General features: G+C 34.6%; 2 protein-coding genes across 2 annotated transcripts; both read left to right on the top strand.

Annotated features, from left to right (window-relative positions):
• The first annotated feature begins 3,534 nt into the window (after positions 1–3,534).
• On the top strand, positions 3,535–6,955 carry LOC108736866 (fork head domain-containing protein FD4-like). Its single transcript, XM_018469452.1, has 4 exons — positions 3,535–3,577; positions 3,939–3,991; positions 4,049–4,252; positions 5,261–6,955. The coding sequence occupies exons 1-4, from the start codon at positions 3,535–3,537 to the stop codon at positions 5,363–5,365; spliced, it is 405 nt and encodes a 134-aa protein (XP_018324954.1). The 3' UTR covers positions 5,366–6,955.
• Positions 6,956–14,990: 8,035 nt separating this feature from the next.
• Positions 14,991–17,056, top strand: LOC108736865 (homeobox protein Hox-C8-like). Its single transcript, XM_018469451.1, has 2 exons — positions 14,991–15,165; positions 16,725–17,056. The coding sequence occupies exons 1-2, from the start codon at positions 14,991–14,993 to the stop codon at positions 17,054–17,056; spliced, it is 507 nt and encodes a 168-aa protein (XP_018324953.1).
• The last annotated feature ends 1,210 nt before the right edge of the window (positions 17,057–18,266 follow it).

Here is an 18,266-nt window from a genome sequence, read left to right as displayed (position 1 = left end):
TCCTAAGACTGGTTGGACACGTACCTCCACTCTTTCCTATCCTGAGCAAATCTTCGCATTTCCCTAAAACTACAACATCCCACATCCTTAACTATTTACGAACAGTAATCTAACCTAGGTCTACCTGTACCCCTCCTAACTCCTGTTTCTGCCTCTAATATGTCTCTGACTAGACCTTCATGTCTGAAAAGGTGTCCTATCTCGCCTTTTTCTTATTGACTTTCACATAGTCCTCTGTTCTCATATTCTTTCTAATACCTCTTCATTTCTTATCTTTTCTATCCACGTTATCCTCATCATTCGCCTGTAACACCACATTTCGAAAGCTTCTAACCTTTTCTTTTCCGCCCACTGTCCATGTTTCGAACCCAATCTACCAACCCTTTAATAATTCTAGGTAAGATGCACTTATTTCAAACTTCTGATGTTATAATATGTTCTAATACATTTTTATTTCAGATGAGGATCAGTCCGGGAACGGTTCTTATGCTTGCAACATATGTGGAAGAATCTATAGCAGAAAAGGGTCCCTTGCACAACATCGTAAGAATGAATGTGGAAAAGTGCCACAACATAAATGTACCATGTGCAAATACGAAGCTAGACAGAAAGGAAATTATCTTAGACACTTGTATTATGTTCATAAGATTCCTTTAACTTTTAAAAAGTACGGTATGTGTAGGCCAAGCGTTGATTCGGACTCGAACACTTCATAAACGTTTAAGATATTTCCTTTTTGTGAAAAGAACTATAATTTACATTGTAGGTAATCTTGCCAGATAATGTATCTTATAATAAAATATTAGTTACGTATCGGAGTAATTTTTTTCTCACTTTGTTTATTCAATTTGAACAATAATTATTGTAAGTGAAAACGTCACACGCGGTTGACAAATGAACACCGTTCATCAGCCGTTTCACCACCCCAACCTACTTCTTTCTTATTGTAATTCCTACTAACTGATTATCTTCCTATGTTAATGACTGCAAATTGACGTGGATTAGTAACTTGCCATCTTTCTTCTCTCATATTATAATAAAATATATTTTTACCCTTAAAATAACTTTAATTTTTATAATTTTGTTTTTGAAAGCGTTTTTACTGCCATTTAAATGATATTAGGCAAGCTTTTAATTGGAAGTATCCAAAGAAGTAAAGTTATAACTATTATTGAGAGATAATTTGTCCTTACTGCTCTTATAAACTGTTAATATTCGTATTATCTCAATCTCGCGTTAAAAAGTGAAAAACAGTGTCTTGTGACCAGCGGTGAAGAAAAGTGTGTTTCGTGTTAGTTACATTGTAACAAATAATGTATAAAACTGGATGACTAATCTTACAAAGCATATTTTACACATGTAAATCCTTTTTAAGTCCTTTTTCTTCCCTTTTGGTTTCAGTTACTGTAGTGACATTAGGTATTAAACGTGCATGAAGTAGAGAAAGAAGAATACTAACTACACCCCTTAATATTTATTGTATATGACTAGACTGTAATAAATAATATGTTTTAGTGGCCCAAGTAATGCCGAACGTAGATGAAGCTATTAAAAAATCGAAGCACGATCAAACAGGAACCACACGGTACGGAGGTCCTAAAGGACGAGTCCCGTATACTCGACAGCAGATCTTCGAATTAGAAAAGGAATTCTTTATTGATCCTTACATATGTAGGCAACGTAGATCCGAAGTGGCCCGAGAGTTAGGTCTTAGCGAGAGACAAGTGAAGGTCTGGTTCCAAAATAGACGAAAGAAAAGCAGAAGAGGCACTCAATCTTCATCTGACAAATGCGTTTCAGATGAAAGCACTAACGATTAAACATGTAATTTTTTATTAACACAAAAAGTTGCGATCGATGATTTAGATACAGTCTATTATTATACTTCATTTACTTTCTCTAGCGATGTGCACCTTCCAATGTCTTGGATGCGCGCTGGCATAATCGTAGGTAGGGAGAAGAAAGCTCATTATACTCTCGACTCTTGTCCATTAAACATACTTTTTCATACAGTACCTGCCAAAAGTTTTGTTCAATCATGAATAGTAGTGCGAGTCGAAAACAAACGTTAAAGCCTTTAATATGTCTTCAAATATAAATAAACATCTCGTTGATATTTTTAGTAGTAAATGGTTCCAATAACAGCACATTTGAGCAATGCAATTTTAGTGGATAAAATAGTCAATTTTTCCGTGCAGTACTGTACGGATGATACGCTCTTCACCGGTTAAAAGTTTGACCGAGAGTTGTCTCCTTCCTTTCCTGGCCTAGTGCTGTTCTTTTCTACTTTGCGCCGGTCAAACTGAAGGTCACATCGCTACAGAAAATAAACGAAGTATAGCTTCCAACAGAGACTTTACGCTGACATATGTAACAGCTACTTATGTATTAGGTGTTTGCTATGTGTTTTTTAACTACTTGGTAAAAATGTGAAGACAGCAATTTACAGAATTTTGCCATTAACTTTTTTCACATTAAAAACCTAGAAGGAAAAAAAAATGATAAAGTTAGTGTATACAGAAATAGAGTTGTAGACAATTTCATGCAATAAGTTTTCCTTTTATGCTATTTGAACTTGACAGTTCCATGACGGTCTGTTTTATAATATAAATTGTTAAGTTTAATTCATTTTTGGTGCAAAAGTATACCCCATACCGTATCTTTATTAGGGGCACTTAAAAATGACATGAACATTCAATATTCCTGTAATCCACCTCTCAGGATTTAAACGCTCATGTCGTTTTAAACTACCTACTTATATATTACATGTACTGCCTGATAAAAAAAAGTTTTCGTGTGAATGTTATTCCTGCGAACAATTATTAAAATATCCATTTTCCATGATAATAATAGTATACGCTTTTGAAATGTTAACTTACTTTAGCTTTAGGATCACTATAGATTATTTATAAATAAACATGTGTTACGACATTTTTATGTAGTCTAATTTTTTAATAAATATTTTTCGCTTCGCTGGCTTTGTTGATGCAGTTTACATTTATTTATATTTGTAGTACTAAGCAGTGGTCCCCTATTTCCTCCTGATACATATGATGACGTCCTTTTTTATTTAATTCTTTATTTATATTTGTACAATAAATAATCCCTTAAGCTTAATGTCGGTAGCTATTGCCTAGTTTATGAAAAAGATACAAAAATCTCTTTGCGCTATTGTGTGCATATCGATCAACAGTATCGGCTCTAGCGTGCTGATGGGAGGTAACTTTTCTTTACTCCGCGTGTTTTTGATGTTCCAAATTTTCGTGTCAAGTATTTTCTGAAGTTTTGTTAGTATGTAGGTACGTATGTACTCTTCTACCCTCTAACTCTCCTCATATTTTAGGTAGCCGAAGTAGTACCAGTTCAAACATAACTGCCAAATTTATTTGTGAAACGTGTCACAAGTCGTTTGCACGAGAAGTCTATTTGAAAAGGCATTTGAATGAACAACACGCCGACATACGAAAATTGGGTTTCGTGTGTAACAGATGTGGTAAATTGTGCAAAAGAAAGGACCATCTTACGCGGCATATGATGGCATGTCTGGAGGAAAGTCCCAAAATCAGTTGCCAGTGCTGTACCGCAACATTTAAACGTCATAGATCACTAACATTTCATATGGCAATGAATCATAACATAGAATTAAGTAATGTTAATTATAGTGACTAATACTGTTTTTTTTTTATACATTTTCATTTCTTACAATTGCTAGGCTTAATCAATTATTTGTCCATTTAGTTGAATAAAAATAAAACGGTAATTAAAAACTTTTGGTTTGTTATTAACTTTCCTTACAAATAACGACTACGACTTCTACAATACCAATAAATAAGAAATACAGAAAATTAAGCTGCATGAACAAAGAAAAATAAACATAAGTCATAAGTTAATTTAAAAGTTTTTTATTTAATTATTTATTATTTGTTATTTACTTTCAGGTGATGCTACATTAAAAAGCGGTGAATTTAATAATTCGTTATTTTTCGACAAGGTAATTGAATATCGACAGAACAAGTTGTTACTAAATAACAATCGCCATTTTTTAAAGGGACAACAACAACTGAGGAAGCCTCCGTTTACTTTTGTTCAACTTATTACTCAAGCTCTAATCACGTCGCCCAATCATCAACTTCCTTTATCTGAAATTTATAAATTCATTGCCGATCGTTACCCTTATTATCGTATTGCGAATGATAAATGGAAGAACAATATACGTTACACTTTGAGTTTTAAGAAGGAATGTTTTATAAAGGTCAGTTTGATTCATTGGGGATTAATCGATTAATCAATAACGCCAAGCGAGCAGAAGTGAGTCAGGGTGGTGAGACGGACAGCAATCTTCATTTATTCTTAGTTGGTTGGCAAATACCATTATATTACTTGAATAATTATTATTATGAGTAGTACCTATTAAGTCGCCTTCAATAATTCTATGCTCGCGAACGGTAAATTTAGAAATTCGAAAAAGATTGTCTAAGGTGTATGTTCGGAGCGCGGCGCTGTACGGGTGCGAAATATGGACGGTGGACGGGGCGGAAAAGAAAAGGCTAAAAGCGTTCAAAATGTGGTGCTACAGGCGAATGATGAGGATACGGTACTAGATAGAGGTGGTTAGAAATGAAGAGATATTAGAAAGAATAAGAGAATAGAGGACTGTATAGAAGTCAATAAGAAATAGGCGAGATAGGTTGGTAGGACACCATCTCAGGCATGATGGTCTAGTCAGAGGCCTATTAAACGCATAAACGGGAGTTAGGAGGGGTAAAGGTTGACCTAGATTAAATTACTGTTCGCAAACAATTAAGGATGTGGGCTGTTCTAGTTTTAGGGAAATTCGAAGATTAGCTAAGGATAGGAAAGAGTGGAGGTGCGTATCCAACCAGTCTTAGGACTAACGACTATATGCTGATGATGATGATGATGGTGATATAAATAAAAAGTTTAATATGATGGAGGCGCCGGACATCTACGAATTTTTAATATAGTGAAGGCGGCGGACACGTACTCTAATAGTTATGGAAAAACGTAGAAAGTGACAGAAAAATCATAAAGATCAGTAAATACGATCACCCGTCTCTCCACCTTGACATACTTCTGACCCATTGCTCGTGATTGATAGACCAATCGATCCCAAAGGCCTACCTATTTGTATTACTGCTATTCTTACTCACAAACTCAGATATGTTAATGTGTATTTGACCACTGACCTAAATAGAAATTTATTATTCTGCGAAATAATTTTTAAATAATATTATTTTAGGTGCCTAGGATGCCCGGTGGTCATGGAGCTTATTGGCGAATGCATGATTATGCTGAAAGAGCATTAGTAGATCATGCATTCTCAACCAAATATACGAGATTTTAGTAAAGCTAATGAGGCTGATGCAAATAATCTACATGAAATTGTTTTTCACCATAATTGTTAAAATTATTTTGTGCTGTTGCGATTCGCTGACTTTGCGAACATGCATATGTATATCTGAGGGTTTAATAAAATACAATATTTCACACCAAAAGTCTTTCAATACACGCTTTTGTACATTTCCTGCCACTAAGATACCTACCGCTGATAACGTAGAGTTTGTTTGTTTTTTAATTTCGGGTTATTAATATGTTTCTTTTTAGGTTACCAAATCGACGCAGTATGCAACATTAGCAGCAGAAACATTTGCCTCAAGTGCGGCAAATGTTACAATAGACACCAACTGCATCTGCATGAGCAATTCGAATGCGGAAAACAAGTGTCCATACAATGTTTCTTGTGCCCCAGGAAGTGTAAAACAAGGGAAATTTTGCAAGTTCATCTGAAAAATATTCATCAGATCCACAATTTTCCTTAAACTTCACAAATGATCGGAAACTTGAGCAATTTACACAGTGTGTCCCAAAAATAACCGAACTTTTTGGATATAGAATAAAATACACATTATATTATTATCTTTGAAAGTTATTATTTATTCAAAATAGGTTCCATTAGACTCAATAGAACGTTTGGAACGATCAACATGTCATTTATAGGAATATTCTTCAGCACCTCGGTTACGGCTGCTTGAATGGCTGGGCTATCATCATAAAATGCTCATTTCATCTTGGTTTTCAGTTTTGGAAATAGAAAATAGTCAGATGGTGATAGAACGGGCGAATACGGAGGGTGGTTGATGAGAGAAATCCGTTTTTTTATCAAAAATTCGTTAACTTTTTTGGTCTTGTGAGGTGGTGCATTATCATGCAATAAAAACAGCTGTACTCCTGCTGGATATTCAGGTCTAACACGACCAATTCTTTTCCACAACAGATGTAAAAGGCCTAAATGGTATTCTCCATTAACAGTTCGACCTTCTGGAACAAATTCCTTGTGGACAATACCCTTCGAATCATAAAAAGTAATCAACATTGCCTTGATTCGAGACCTTCTGTTATCTTTTTAATCCTGCAAATTTGCAATAGATGGCACTGCATGCTGTATGATTTAAATTTAAAGTTCGGTTATTTTTGGGACACACTGTGTACTTATTTTGTTGATCAATATTACTTCAGTCAATCTGTTTCATTGTCAGAACCTCCAGCTTGCCATTACCTAGTTAAGACATATTGACTGATACTTTTTCGTGTTATTTTTATTTAATCGATAGCAAATAGTTACTAGTCAAATTTCACTTTTTCACCTATAATGACAAAGATTCCTGTGAGCATAAAAATATCTTTGTGAATTCATGAACTTTTACCATGTTATTTTACAATAATATTACTACAAAATAGTTCGTTTCGTTGTAATCAATACACAATATTCATAGCGCATTTACCCACATATGACAACCCATTCACAAAATCTATAATTGTACTGAGTTGTGTAGCCAAGGGAAAACCATGTGTTTATCCTAGTGTCCGACCGAAACTGGTTTTTACGACCGAAACCGAATTTCGGCAACGGTCAAAGTTTCGGCCGAAACCGAAACCGAAACTTCCTTATAAGGATCATGTTTTGAGTCAGTTTTATTTTTTTATCTTTAAATCACATAGCTGTGCAGTCTTTGACATTTTCACTTAATGATAATCAAATCAAAATCAACATAACAACCCCTCATTTAAGGAAATACTTTAATTGCGCCTTAAAAATACTTAAAATTGGTCAGATGTTTATTTGAGTAAGTGTAGTATACTTCGCTTGGATGGAATTTATCGCGCCGAACATGACCGAGCAGAGCGCGAGAACTCCCAAACGCTGTTTCGATTTCGGTCGTAGTTTCGGCAGGCTTGCCGCCGAAACCGAAACTAAACCGAAACTCGTTTTTTTGCCGAAACTCGACCGAAACCGAAACCGAACTTTCGGTCGGACACTAGTTTATCCCTTTTAATGTTATACTTATTGAAGTTCCTTATTGTTTTACGTATTAGCATTTATTCAAATAAAGCAATAGTTCTGTGCACTTTTTATTTTGTCGATTCCGAAGTAGCAAGCTTTTGAATATGTTTAAATTACAATTAAATTAAATATTAAGTATAATTGTTTACTTTGTTAGTTGTTTTTCAGGTGACGGCGAGAGGTTTATTTGTAACAAATGCTTCCGGGAGTACAAATTTTACAGGTCATTGTGGAGGCACAGGAAATTCGAGTGTGGGGTGGAACCGCAGTTCAGGTGCATGGTAAAGTTGTGCGAGTATCATGCAAAGCATAAAACCCATCTCGTTCAACATTATGCAACATTTCACAAGCTGACAAAGGAACAAACGCTCGCAATGATGCAAACAAACCCAGCTAATTATTTTTAGTGTACCTATACGTAGCTGATGTAAACCAATTTTTTTATTCCGTATGTGACGCATGTAAATGTTTATGTATGGACACCGGAGATGGTTTCAGATTTGAGATGTGCAGAATGATTTTTTAATAAAAGTATTTAAATACAAAATGCAAATACTTTTTGATTTGATATTTCAAATGTAAAATACAAAATAGATTACCCTTTTACCCTTTTGTATTTCAAATGCTAAATGCAAAATACGTATTTTGAAAGTACTTATTTCAAATAAATACTTTATTGTAGTACCTACACACGCACACGCACACGCACGCACACGCACGCACACACACGCACACACACGCGCACACGCACGCACACACACGCACACACACACGCGCACACACGCACACACACGCACACACACACCCACACACACCCACACTCACCCACACATACCCACACACACTCACACATACACACCTACACACCTACACACCTACACACACACACACACACACACACACACACACACACACACACACACACACACACACACACACACACACACACACACACACACACACACACACACACACACACACACACACACACACACACACACACACACACACACACACACACACACACACACACACACACACACACACACACACACACACACACACACACACACACACACACACACACACACACACACACACACACACACACACACACACACACACACACACACACACACACACACACACACACACACACACACACACACACACACACACACACACACACACACACACACACACACACACACACACACACACACACACACACACACACACACACACACACACACACACACACACACACACACACACACACACACACACACACACACACACACACACACACACACACACACACACACACACACACACACACACACACACACACACACACACACACACACACACACACACACACACACACACACACACACACACACACACACACACACACACACACACACACACACACACACACACACACACACACACACACACACACACACACACACACACACACACACACACACACACACACACACACACACACACACACACACACACACACACACACACACACACACACACACACACACACACACACACACACACACACACACACACACACACACACACACACACACACACACACACACACACACACACACACACACACACACACACACACACACACACACACACACACACACACACACACACACACACACACACACACACACACACACACACACACACACACACACACACACACACACACACACACACACACACACACACACACACACACACACACACACACACACACACACACACACACACACACACACACACACACACACACACACACACACACACACACACACACACACACACACACACACACACACACACACACACACACNTAGGGTATTTACATTTATTTATTTAATTAACCAGAATACATAGATATTAGTACTAGTATATTAATGTACATACAATTACTCCCGCTAGTAGAAGACATAATAGTGTAATGGTAATATACAAAAACAAGTTATCTCTAAACTTAAACTGACATTTTGTATCCCAAGAATCAAACTTTACAACAAAAAATAAATATATATTCTAGCAAAGGGTAGGTAAGCACTCCAAGGCATGGAATGTATATTTTCAAATATTATCAATAATCTACTTTCGCATTTTATTACGAATGGGGTCTACCCTTGTCGCCGATTTAAACTCATCGGGCATTTTATTATATGTCGTGATTGCAGTAAATGAACTGCTTAATTGACCAATTTTTAATTGCCTGATGGGTAGCGGGATGCTTCTAGCTCTTGTTGTTGGTGATTAATTCCTACCATTTATCATTTAAATAACTATTTGAAGAGCTCTTGTAAGGATGCGTAAACATAATACATACGTATAATCATTTTCGGGGTAATGTTGCTTCGACCCTTATTAAATGTCTTTTTTGGTTTTTGATAAATTCGTTAATGTGTTTCCATTATTTTAGACGATACCGCCGTCACGAGTGGTAAAAAGTTTCATTGCCCCACTTGTAACAAGTCATATAAAAATAAAAGTACGCTCATAAGTCATCAAAGCTTGGATTGTGGAAAACAAAAGAGATTTGAGTGTACAGATTGCTCGTATAAATGTAAAAGAAGATACGATTTAGTCACTCACATGGCAATGAAGCATTACAGAACTGTCAGATAATAATATAAAAATCAAGGATCAAAAAGAAAATTAATCTTCACCCTCCACAACAAAATAATGAAAATCAGCTTGTTTCTTATTGTAAACAAAATGTATTCGTTCTTTTAATTCTTATACGAATGTGAAAATATTTTGTGTTAGAAACAAATGCACGGTAGGGTACCGCCTATAGGAGAATGTAAATAATAAATATAATCTAAAAATTGGTTGAAAAGGGATCCTTTTCTATTTACAGATGAAAAATGTACTCAAAACTTTTTCAGTATTGTATTAAATAAAGAGGTTCTTACAGATCACAAATTCTCAAACTTTTTTCCTATACTGCCCACTTTGAGAATCAATTATTTTCTAGCGCTCCCCGAAGATACTTTAATTTACCTACTCAAAAAAAGTATAAGACTCGTGTGACCTATCCTTTTTTTGAGTTAAAACATGATTACTCGGGGTTTACCTACAAAAGCTATTGCAGCGGTTAGTATTAGAGCCTGGTCTAGTTCTACACTTATACAGTTTAGACCCTAGGGTATTTACTGCCCTTTGTAGGACTATTAGGGCGTTATCGCTCATTTTGAGAAAAGAAAAAAAAAATGGATGCACATTAAGAGCCCAAAGTGAGTGTTTTCTTTTCGTAGTTTTTTCGCAAAGATTTTTCCAACGCCCTCTGTAAAGTGCGCAGTTATTTTGATTGCATTTCTGTCTCGTTTTTTTGTACGTATGTACTTATAAATATATACTATATTTTACAGTATAATTTTTTTTAGGTGTCACCAATTACTGTTGTAAGCAATGTGGTAGGCAGTATCTTCACAACCGAAGTTTAACGAAACACCTGACGTACGAATGCGGAAAACCCAAACGGTTTCAGTGTCCCGCATGTGGGAAAAAATTTTACCATAAACATCACCTTAAATATCACGCTATCCGATGTGGAAAGGAGAAAATTGTATGGACACAATAAATTTATGTGAATTCGAAAAATTTTCCTTGTAGTACATACAATAATATGTATAAACATAAGCATATATATATATTTATATATGTGAATTTCCACTAGTCCTATATTTTACTGTGTTTGAGCGTCAATAAAAAGTTACCTATAATAAATATATAGTAGGTACATAGTTATGGAATTACTTTTTTGTCCTTTGAAAACTTTCCACAAAAGAATATACTAACTGTACTCGCGGCTTTACCTGTATGCCATTCACTCGACCGCTTCTTCGTCTTCGTCGACGTAAATGTAAGTCACTTCAATTGAAATTAGAATCTCAAACATGTGTGTTTACTTTGTTTTCTTAAGAATCCACTTCCCCCTTGAGTATTTTAAAATATGATTGAAGTTTTACTCTTATTTTTATGTATTTGAAGTAGAGTGGTGACTTTAAAAATATAAAACTGCGCATTCTTGGTACCAGGTCCCAGAATTTTAACACGAATAATTAATTAGTAAGTGTTTCATTGATGTAGTTATTGAATAACTTCACAGAATAGCAAAGCCAAAAGTGTAATTGAATGTAGGGTAGGTAGCCAAAGATATTTTGTATTAAATAGTCAATTTTTTACCTGTAGATGTTTGAAAAGCACTAGAAGAAAATTGCATGCGTCATATTATAAATCAGTTAATTAATTTGTCAAACCATTACTGCACATTTTCGTGTTATACTTAATTAGAATGAATTAACACGGCATTATTTTAGGTTATATCGTTCGCCCGTTTTCGTGTACAAGATGCGGAAAATGTTACAAAAACTACAGAACTCTCCAGCGCCATGAAAAACTGGAATGCGGCAAACAACCCCAATATAGCTGCCCCTATTGCAATTATTCTGCCAAAAGAAGGTTCAGTGTAACAATTCACATAAAATCTCAACATAGTTCGCAGTACCTCCAGTAATACTAGTCACATAATATTGAATGTAATAACTTATTATACCTAGGAAGTAATTTAATAAAAACGCACTTTACATACATCAATTTTAAATATTTTACAATCTAGAAGAACTCTATACTAATTATACGTAAATCAATCGTTTGAAACGGTATGTTCTTGGTTAGAACGTACGATTAGTTAGATCATATAAATATATAAACACCGGATCAAACTGGCGAAATTAATAAGAAAACACACATAATATCTTGTTAACGAATGAGTCTAGAAACTACATTGAATTAACCTTTACAGAATTCGTTCAGGATCTTTACAAATAAATTATGTGAAATTTAACTCAAAGTGGTTTCTATATTTGGTGAAGCGGTCACTTCTTTATAGACACTTCGCCGTCTATCTACGGTAAAAGGGTTAAAGATAGAAAGGCTTTGGAGGCCTAGTGAGAATTAAGATAATTTTAAAATTTCATTCCTCATCTTTGGTTTCGACAAAATTCTGTTCAAGAGCATACTTATATATTGTTGTATTTAATTCGATTTACGTGCATTATAACACGTAGGTATACTTCATTTACTTTCTATAGCGATGTGCCCCTTCCAATATCTTGGATGCGCGCTGGCAAAATCGTAGGTAGGGAGAAAAAAGCTCATTATACTTTCGACTCATGTTCATTAAACATACTTTTTCATGAATAGTAGTGCCAGTCGAAAAACAAGCGTTAAAGCCTTTAATATGTCTTCAAATATAAATGAACATTTCGTTGATATTTTTAATAGTAAATGGTACCAATAACAGCACATTTGAGCAATGCAATTATAGTGGATAAAATAGTCAATTTTTCCGTGCAGTACTGTACGGATTATACGCTCTTCACCGGTTAAGAGTTTGACCGTGAGTTGTCTCCTTCCTTTTCTGGCCTAGTGCTGTTCTTTTCTACTTTGCGCCGGTCAAACTGAAGGTCACATCGCTGTAGAAAGTAAACGAAGTGTACTACAAAATTATTGAGAGGTTGGGTTAACGTCATCGCCATATTGTGCACGAACTAATCCAAACTAATTCACCACAAACTAAACTATGCCCGATATTTGTAGGCTACACTTACAACTAGTCGCAACCGCTCCGTAATGCTATAGCTAAATTAAAGAAATAAATACCATTAATGGTCTTGTTAAACATTAATTAACTCATCTAAATAATTACTAAATAGTATTAATGATTGATCCTTTTAACAAAAGTAGACACAAATAGCAATAATCAAAACTCAGATGTAAGTTTACAGAAGATGCGACTACGATATAATTCCGACCAGTTTTATTAGTTTCATCAGTCAGTATTTTTATTTTCAGAAATTGCCGGTAAACCAGGCGAGAAGTATTATTGTTCGTCATGTAATAAATCATATAAAAACAAAAGTACCTTAATCGCCCATCGCAGACTGGATTGTGGAAAGCAAAAAAGCTTTAAATGTGCGAATTGTACATACAGGACTAAGAGAAAATACAATCTCATTACTCATATCAAAATGAAACATCAAATTGGCAAGCCATTTACTTAGGAGCGCCAGTATATCTACACTATTTTTTCTAAAAAAGAAAATTTTATATTACAATTATATTTTTGATGTAATGTAATATTTTAAATTAAATAAAGCCATAATAATTTGTTACTTTTTTATTTCTAATCCAACTCCATAAAAAATATTTTACCCCTGCATGCCATTATACAACTAGGGATGGGAATGGAGCCCTCCATTTTAACTGTAAACAGTGATGTTGAATGTTTTCTGAGATAAAAATGTAGAAATATTATTATACTGGTTTTGGTTACCTATATTGGATTATTGGCTTCAATATGCCAATAACTTTACCAGAAACACCTTTCTTGCTTTTATTATCAGTATAAACAAAACAGTGTGTAACTGAACAAAAATAGAGCGCTGAATTGAAGTTAATCTCAAAATATCGCTGTTTAATCAAATCAATAATGTGTTCGGTTATATGATGATTGTTGTTTGGTACTTTTAGAAAATTTTATCGTCAACTGAATTCCTAAATACCGACCAAAATACCCATACTGCTACAATAAACTAATAAAAGTGTGTTTCTTTTTTATTTAACTTATAACCACGCTGCACTCTTTAATATTTATTGTTTTATTCAAAGGTGTTGCAAGCGTTTTTATTTATTATTTACAATGTGTGAACCAATGTGTGAACTTTTATGTAAAATAGTTGCAAAGTAATTTCGTTTTGAGTTGTTATTAAATATAACAACGATTTGCGTATTTATTTTCAGGTCGTTTAAGGACAATGTACACAGATCATCCTTGTCCTAATTGCGAGAAAGTGTACAAATCGAAGGGAGCTTTAAACAGACACGTCACTTACGTTTGCGGACGACGACCAAAGGAAATAATAACAGGATATTCGAAAACAATGGAAGGCTACGTATGCAATAGTTGCGATCGACTTTACAAACTTTTCGCCACTCTAAAAAGGCATAAGCGGTACGAGTGCGGAAAAACGCCAAGTATACCGTGTACCATATCCGGCTGCACTTACAAAGCGAAACACAAAAACCGAATGACTTTACATTTACTTACAGTTCACAAAATTGCTTAATTATATTAACTTGTTATTCAGTTTTACAAGCAGGTGCCATGAATTTACCTTACGGAGTATAGTAAAAGTCCTGCAATTTAAAATCTAATTACCTGTTTCTTTCTATCCTTTTTACTATTTACCTTGAGGAGGTTGTATTTTAACTTGTTAAGGCTCTGCTAAAAGATTTTGTTTTCGAATTTTCGCCAGAACATTTGGCAAAAAAGAAAACAACACGTCATCCAATTTTATTGAAACCAGAAAAGAATCTTTATGTTTTAGGCAATTTGCTTCATGTATTTNAGTTTTGTCTGAAAGGTATGTGAAAATTTAGTTTTCCCTTCTTCTTTTCTTTTATATGTAAATAATGTTGTTATTAACATATTTCATTTTTAGGTATATCGGAACTCGCAAAACATCTAACATTACATGTCATGAAAAGATCACAAATTTCAAAAATGTCAAAAGGTCGAGTGCCATACACTGATGACCAATTGCAACGTTTAGAAAAAGAGTTCGCCATAAACCCGTATCCAGTGTTAGAAAGAAGGAGGCAATTGGTCCCGGAACTGAAATTAACCGAGAAACAGATTAAAATCTGGTTTCAAAACAGACGTGTTAAACAACGAAGAAGTAGCAAGGACGACATGAAAAATAAACCGCTTGACTTCACAAAAAATATCAATTAAAAATTACCTAATTATGTAATTCCTAATAATGTTTTAGTGAACTTCTTGCCACACTGAATTAAAACTTATTGTGATTACGTTGTTTTTACAAAGTTATTGTATTATTTTGTAGCGTAAGAAATATTTACTGTATCTATTCTTAACGAAGTATTTAAAGTTTGCGTTTTATTATTACCTTTTCATATTTAAATGCGCGCATCTCGAACGACAAAGGACTCCGCTAGATCCTTAAATAAAATGTCTTTCTTTGAAACTTTGGATTCTGGTAGTTTTCCACGTGTAAATCAAAAGTCTCAATGGGCGCCAAGTCGTAAAAACTAATCTTTTTGATACATAGCCCCTTAAGGTTGCATCCTTCCGTAAGGACTTCTAAGGGTGGCCCGAAAAGTACCCAAAATATCTATTGCGGCTAAACTGAAAGTTTAATCGAAACATTTTTTAAACAAAACTTGTTCCCTATTTTATTGCAGGATCGTCTTTATTATCCAAATTTCATTTAGTATGCAGTGTTCAAAAATAAAAAAATAAGGTTTCGTTTAAATGGCAGCCATGTTATTATTTTCTGCATAGCCCCATGTTTTGGTATTCTGAACAACTTTTTTCATTTCGAGCCATATTTAACATGGCTGCCATTGATGAAACGAAACTTTATTTTTTCTATTTTTGAATACTGTGTACAGTAAATCAAATGTGGATGATACAGACGATCTTGCAGCAACCAGGGAACATTTTTTTTTTTTGAAAAATTTTTTATTAAACTTTCAGTTTAGCTGCAATCAGCATGTTTCGTACTTTTTGGGCTACCCTGTACATGCATATGTTGATGTGTTTTCATATTATGGATATGCCATGGTTTCAGGCCAGGAATGGTAATACACTCTGCAAAAGAGTAGTACACTTTAACGTCATAGTGCACTTATAGGGAAACTTGGTGTACTCAAAGGTGTACTCAAACATCAACACAGAATATAAAACTTGAATATAAACTTACCAAAATATAAACCGTAGATTCTGTATTGGTGTCTGACTACCCATCTGACTACACCAACTTTTCCCATAAGTACGACGTTGAAGTGTATTACACTTTTGCAGAGTGCATTAGCATCCCTAGTCCGAAATCATGACGACTTAGATCCCATTGAGACTACTACACATCGAGAACTAGCAGAATCCAAAGTTTCAATGAGCTTGACAGAGAGCCAGTTTCCGTAAAGAGCATCTAGCAGGTTTCTCTACCATTAAAGTGAAATTTCTTCTACTTTCCTGTTGGAAAAGCTTCATTTACCTAAATGCATTATCTTCCAAGTGTTTATTTATCGTTAGTCGTATTTTGTACGTAATATTCACACCCCAATAAGGTATGTATGAACCGTAGAAATATTTCTATTTATAGAAGTAAATATTACGTATCTAATTTCTTAGTTTAGTTGTGATTGTTAAAGGTTAATACAAGTTACTGTTAGATAATACGTAAATTTATTTGCTAACCGGGTCTATTTGCAGGTAATTGGTTTCCTGATTTGCAAGGTATGCATTCGATGACCCATTTTCTCCTCGATGCCAGTCCCTACATGGCCAAAAAGGGTCGAAAACGTTTCACCCCGGACCAAATGAAAGAACTCGAAAAGGAATTCGCACGGAATCCGTATCCGTGTCCTCTACGTCGTTCAGAAATTTCACAGAAGCTCGAAAGTACGCCGTCTCAGGTGACCATGTGGTTTCAAAACAGAAGAAAGAAACAGAAAAAGGATCGCAGAGGTACGAAGATTGATCCCAAGTCACAAAATGATGAGGACGAAGCCGAAGAAACGAAAGAGAAAGAACTTTCTTCGTAATTTTTTGTAGTAAGTGTGAGAGAATAGAAAAAGAAACCCAAGAAAAATGTAATTAGTTGTGTTGCTTTTTTGACTTGGGGCAGTTGAAGTTATATCTCAGTCAATGGAATGTTTGACATTGATATTTAAATACTAGTCCACCCCAAACAGTTGAGTCGACATATATTAGATTATACCTCCAATCCTTCATCGATACTTATCTGTTCGTCAACTTTTCCTTTCCCTCTTCTACTTACTACGAGCATTTTCTATATCTTGCTATTGCATACTCCAAAATTTCCTCAAAAATATAAAACGGTGTTGAATCAATAAAAGTAGAAAAATACGGAACCCTTCCAGATACCGATAAAAGTGTATGTAATATATTTAACAAAAGCATACGTGACTTAAATCTATAAGAAAAAGTTAGTTTAAGTTAAAAATTGTACTGACTATTGGGTATCAATGGGTACAAGCTGATAGTTAGTCAAAAGTTAAGTATAATTTCTTTAATTTACCTTATTTCTATTTACGCTACAACTTAATTTTTTGATCGATTATTAAAAGCTACTACAAAGCTTTTACGTTGATCTCAAATAAAATTCAAAAGTATTCACAAAAAATGCTTTGTAGCGAGCCAGTTTTTGAAAATATTAGATTTAAATGCATTTAATTGCCGATTTTAGAGCATATAATTACTTGCCTTGAAAAAATAAAAGTTGGCCCCAAGCCTAAATTTATTTGATTTGATATTTTTGATCTCCTCGTTTCTAATAATTAGTTATTTATTTGCGTTTCATAGAAATAAGTAAAACTGAGTAGATGATAATACATAATCGCCTTACCTTTTTAACTGATGTTTGTAGATATTAATAATAAACAAAGTCTGTTATACTTAAACAATAGGTGAAAGCATGATTGTGTATTTTAATAATAAAATAATTTAGTGAGTGTATTTCAGCTTGAAAAGACATACATGAGCCATCAGGTATTTATTTATAAAATTATAAATACCTAAAGTTAAAGTAGTAACTTAGTTGTAGTAATTAAAAATTAAGGATGTATTTCGAAAAATAAATAATAACATTAAAACGAATATTCTGTTTAATTTATAATTATTATTTTTGTGATTGTTTGTTATGGTTAATAACAAAATTCAAAAGGAGGGACCCAATTCATGACAATTTTAAAGCCATTATCTTGCTTTTCTAAGTTTTGTCTGAAAGGTATG

The sequence above is a fragment of the Agrilus planipennis genome, unplaced genomic scaffold (genome assembly GCF_000699045.2).
Source record: "Agrilus planipennis isolate EAB-ADULT unplaced genomic scaffold, Apla_2.0 scaffold106, whole genome shotgun sequence".
NCBI classification, from domain to species: domain Eukaryota; kingdom Metazoa; phylum Arthropoda; class Insecta; order Coleoptera; family Buprestidae; genus Agrilus; species Agrilus planipennis.
The sequence above is the reverse complement of the archived record's forward strand: the minus strand, read 5'-3'. Positions and strand labels throughout refer to the sequence as shown.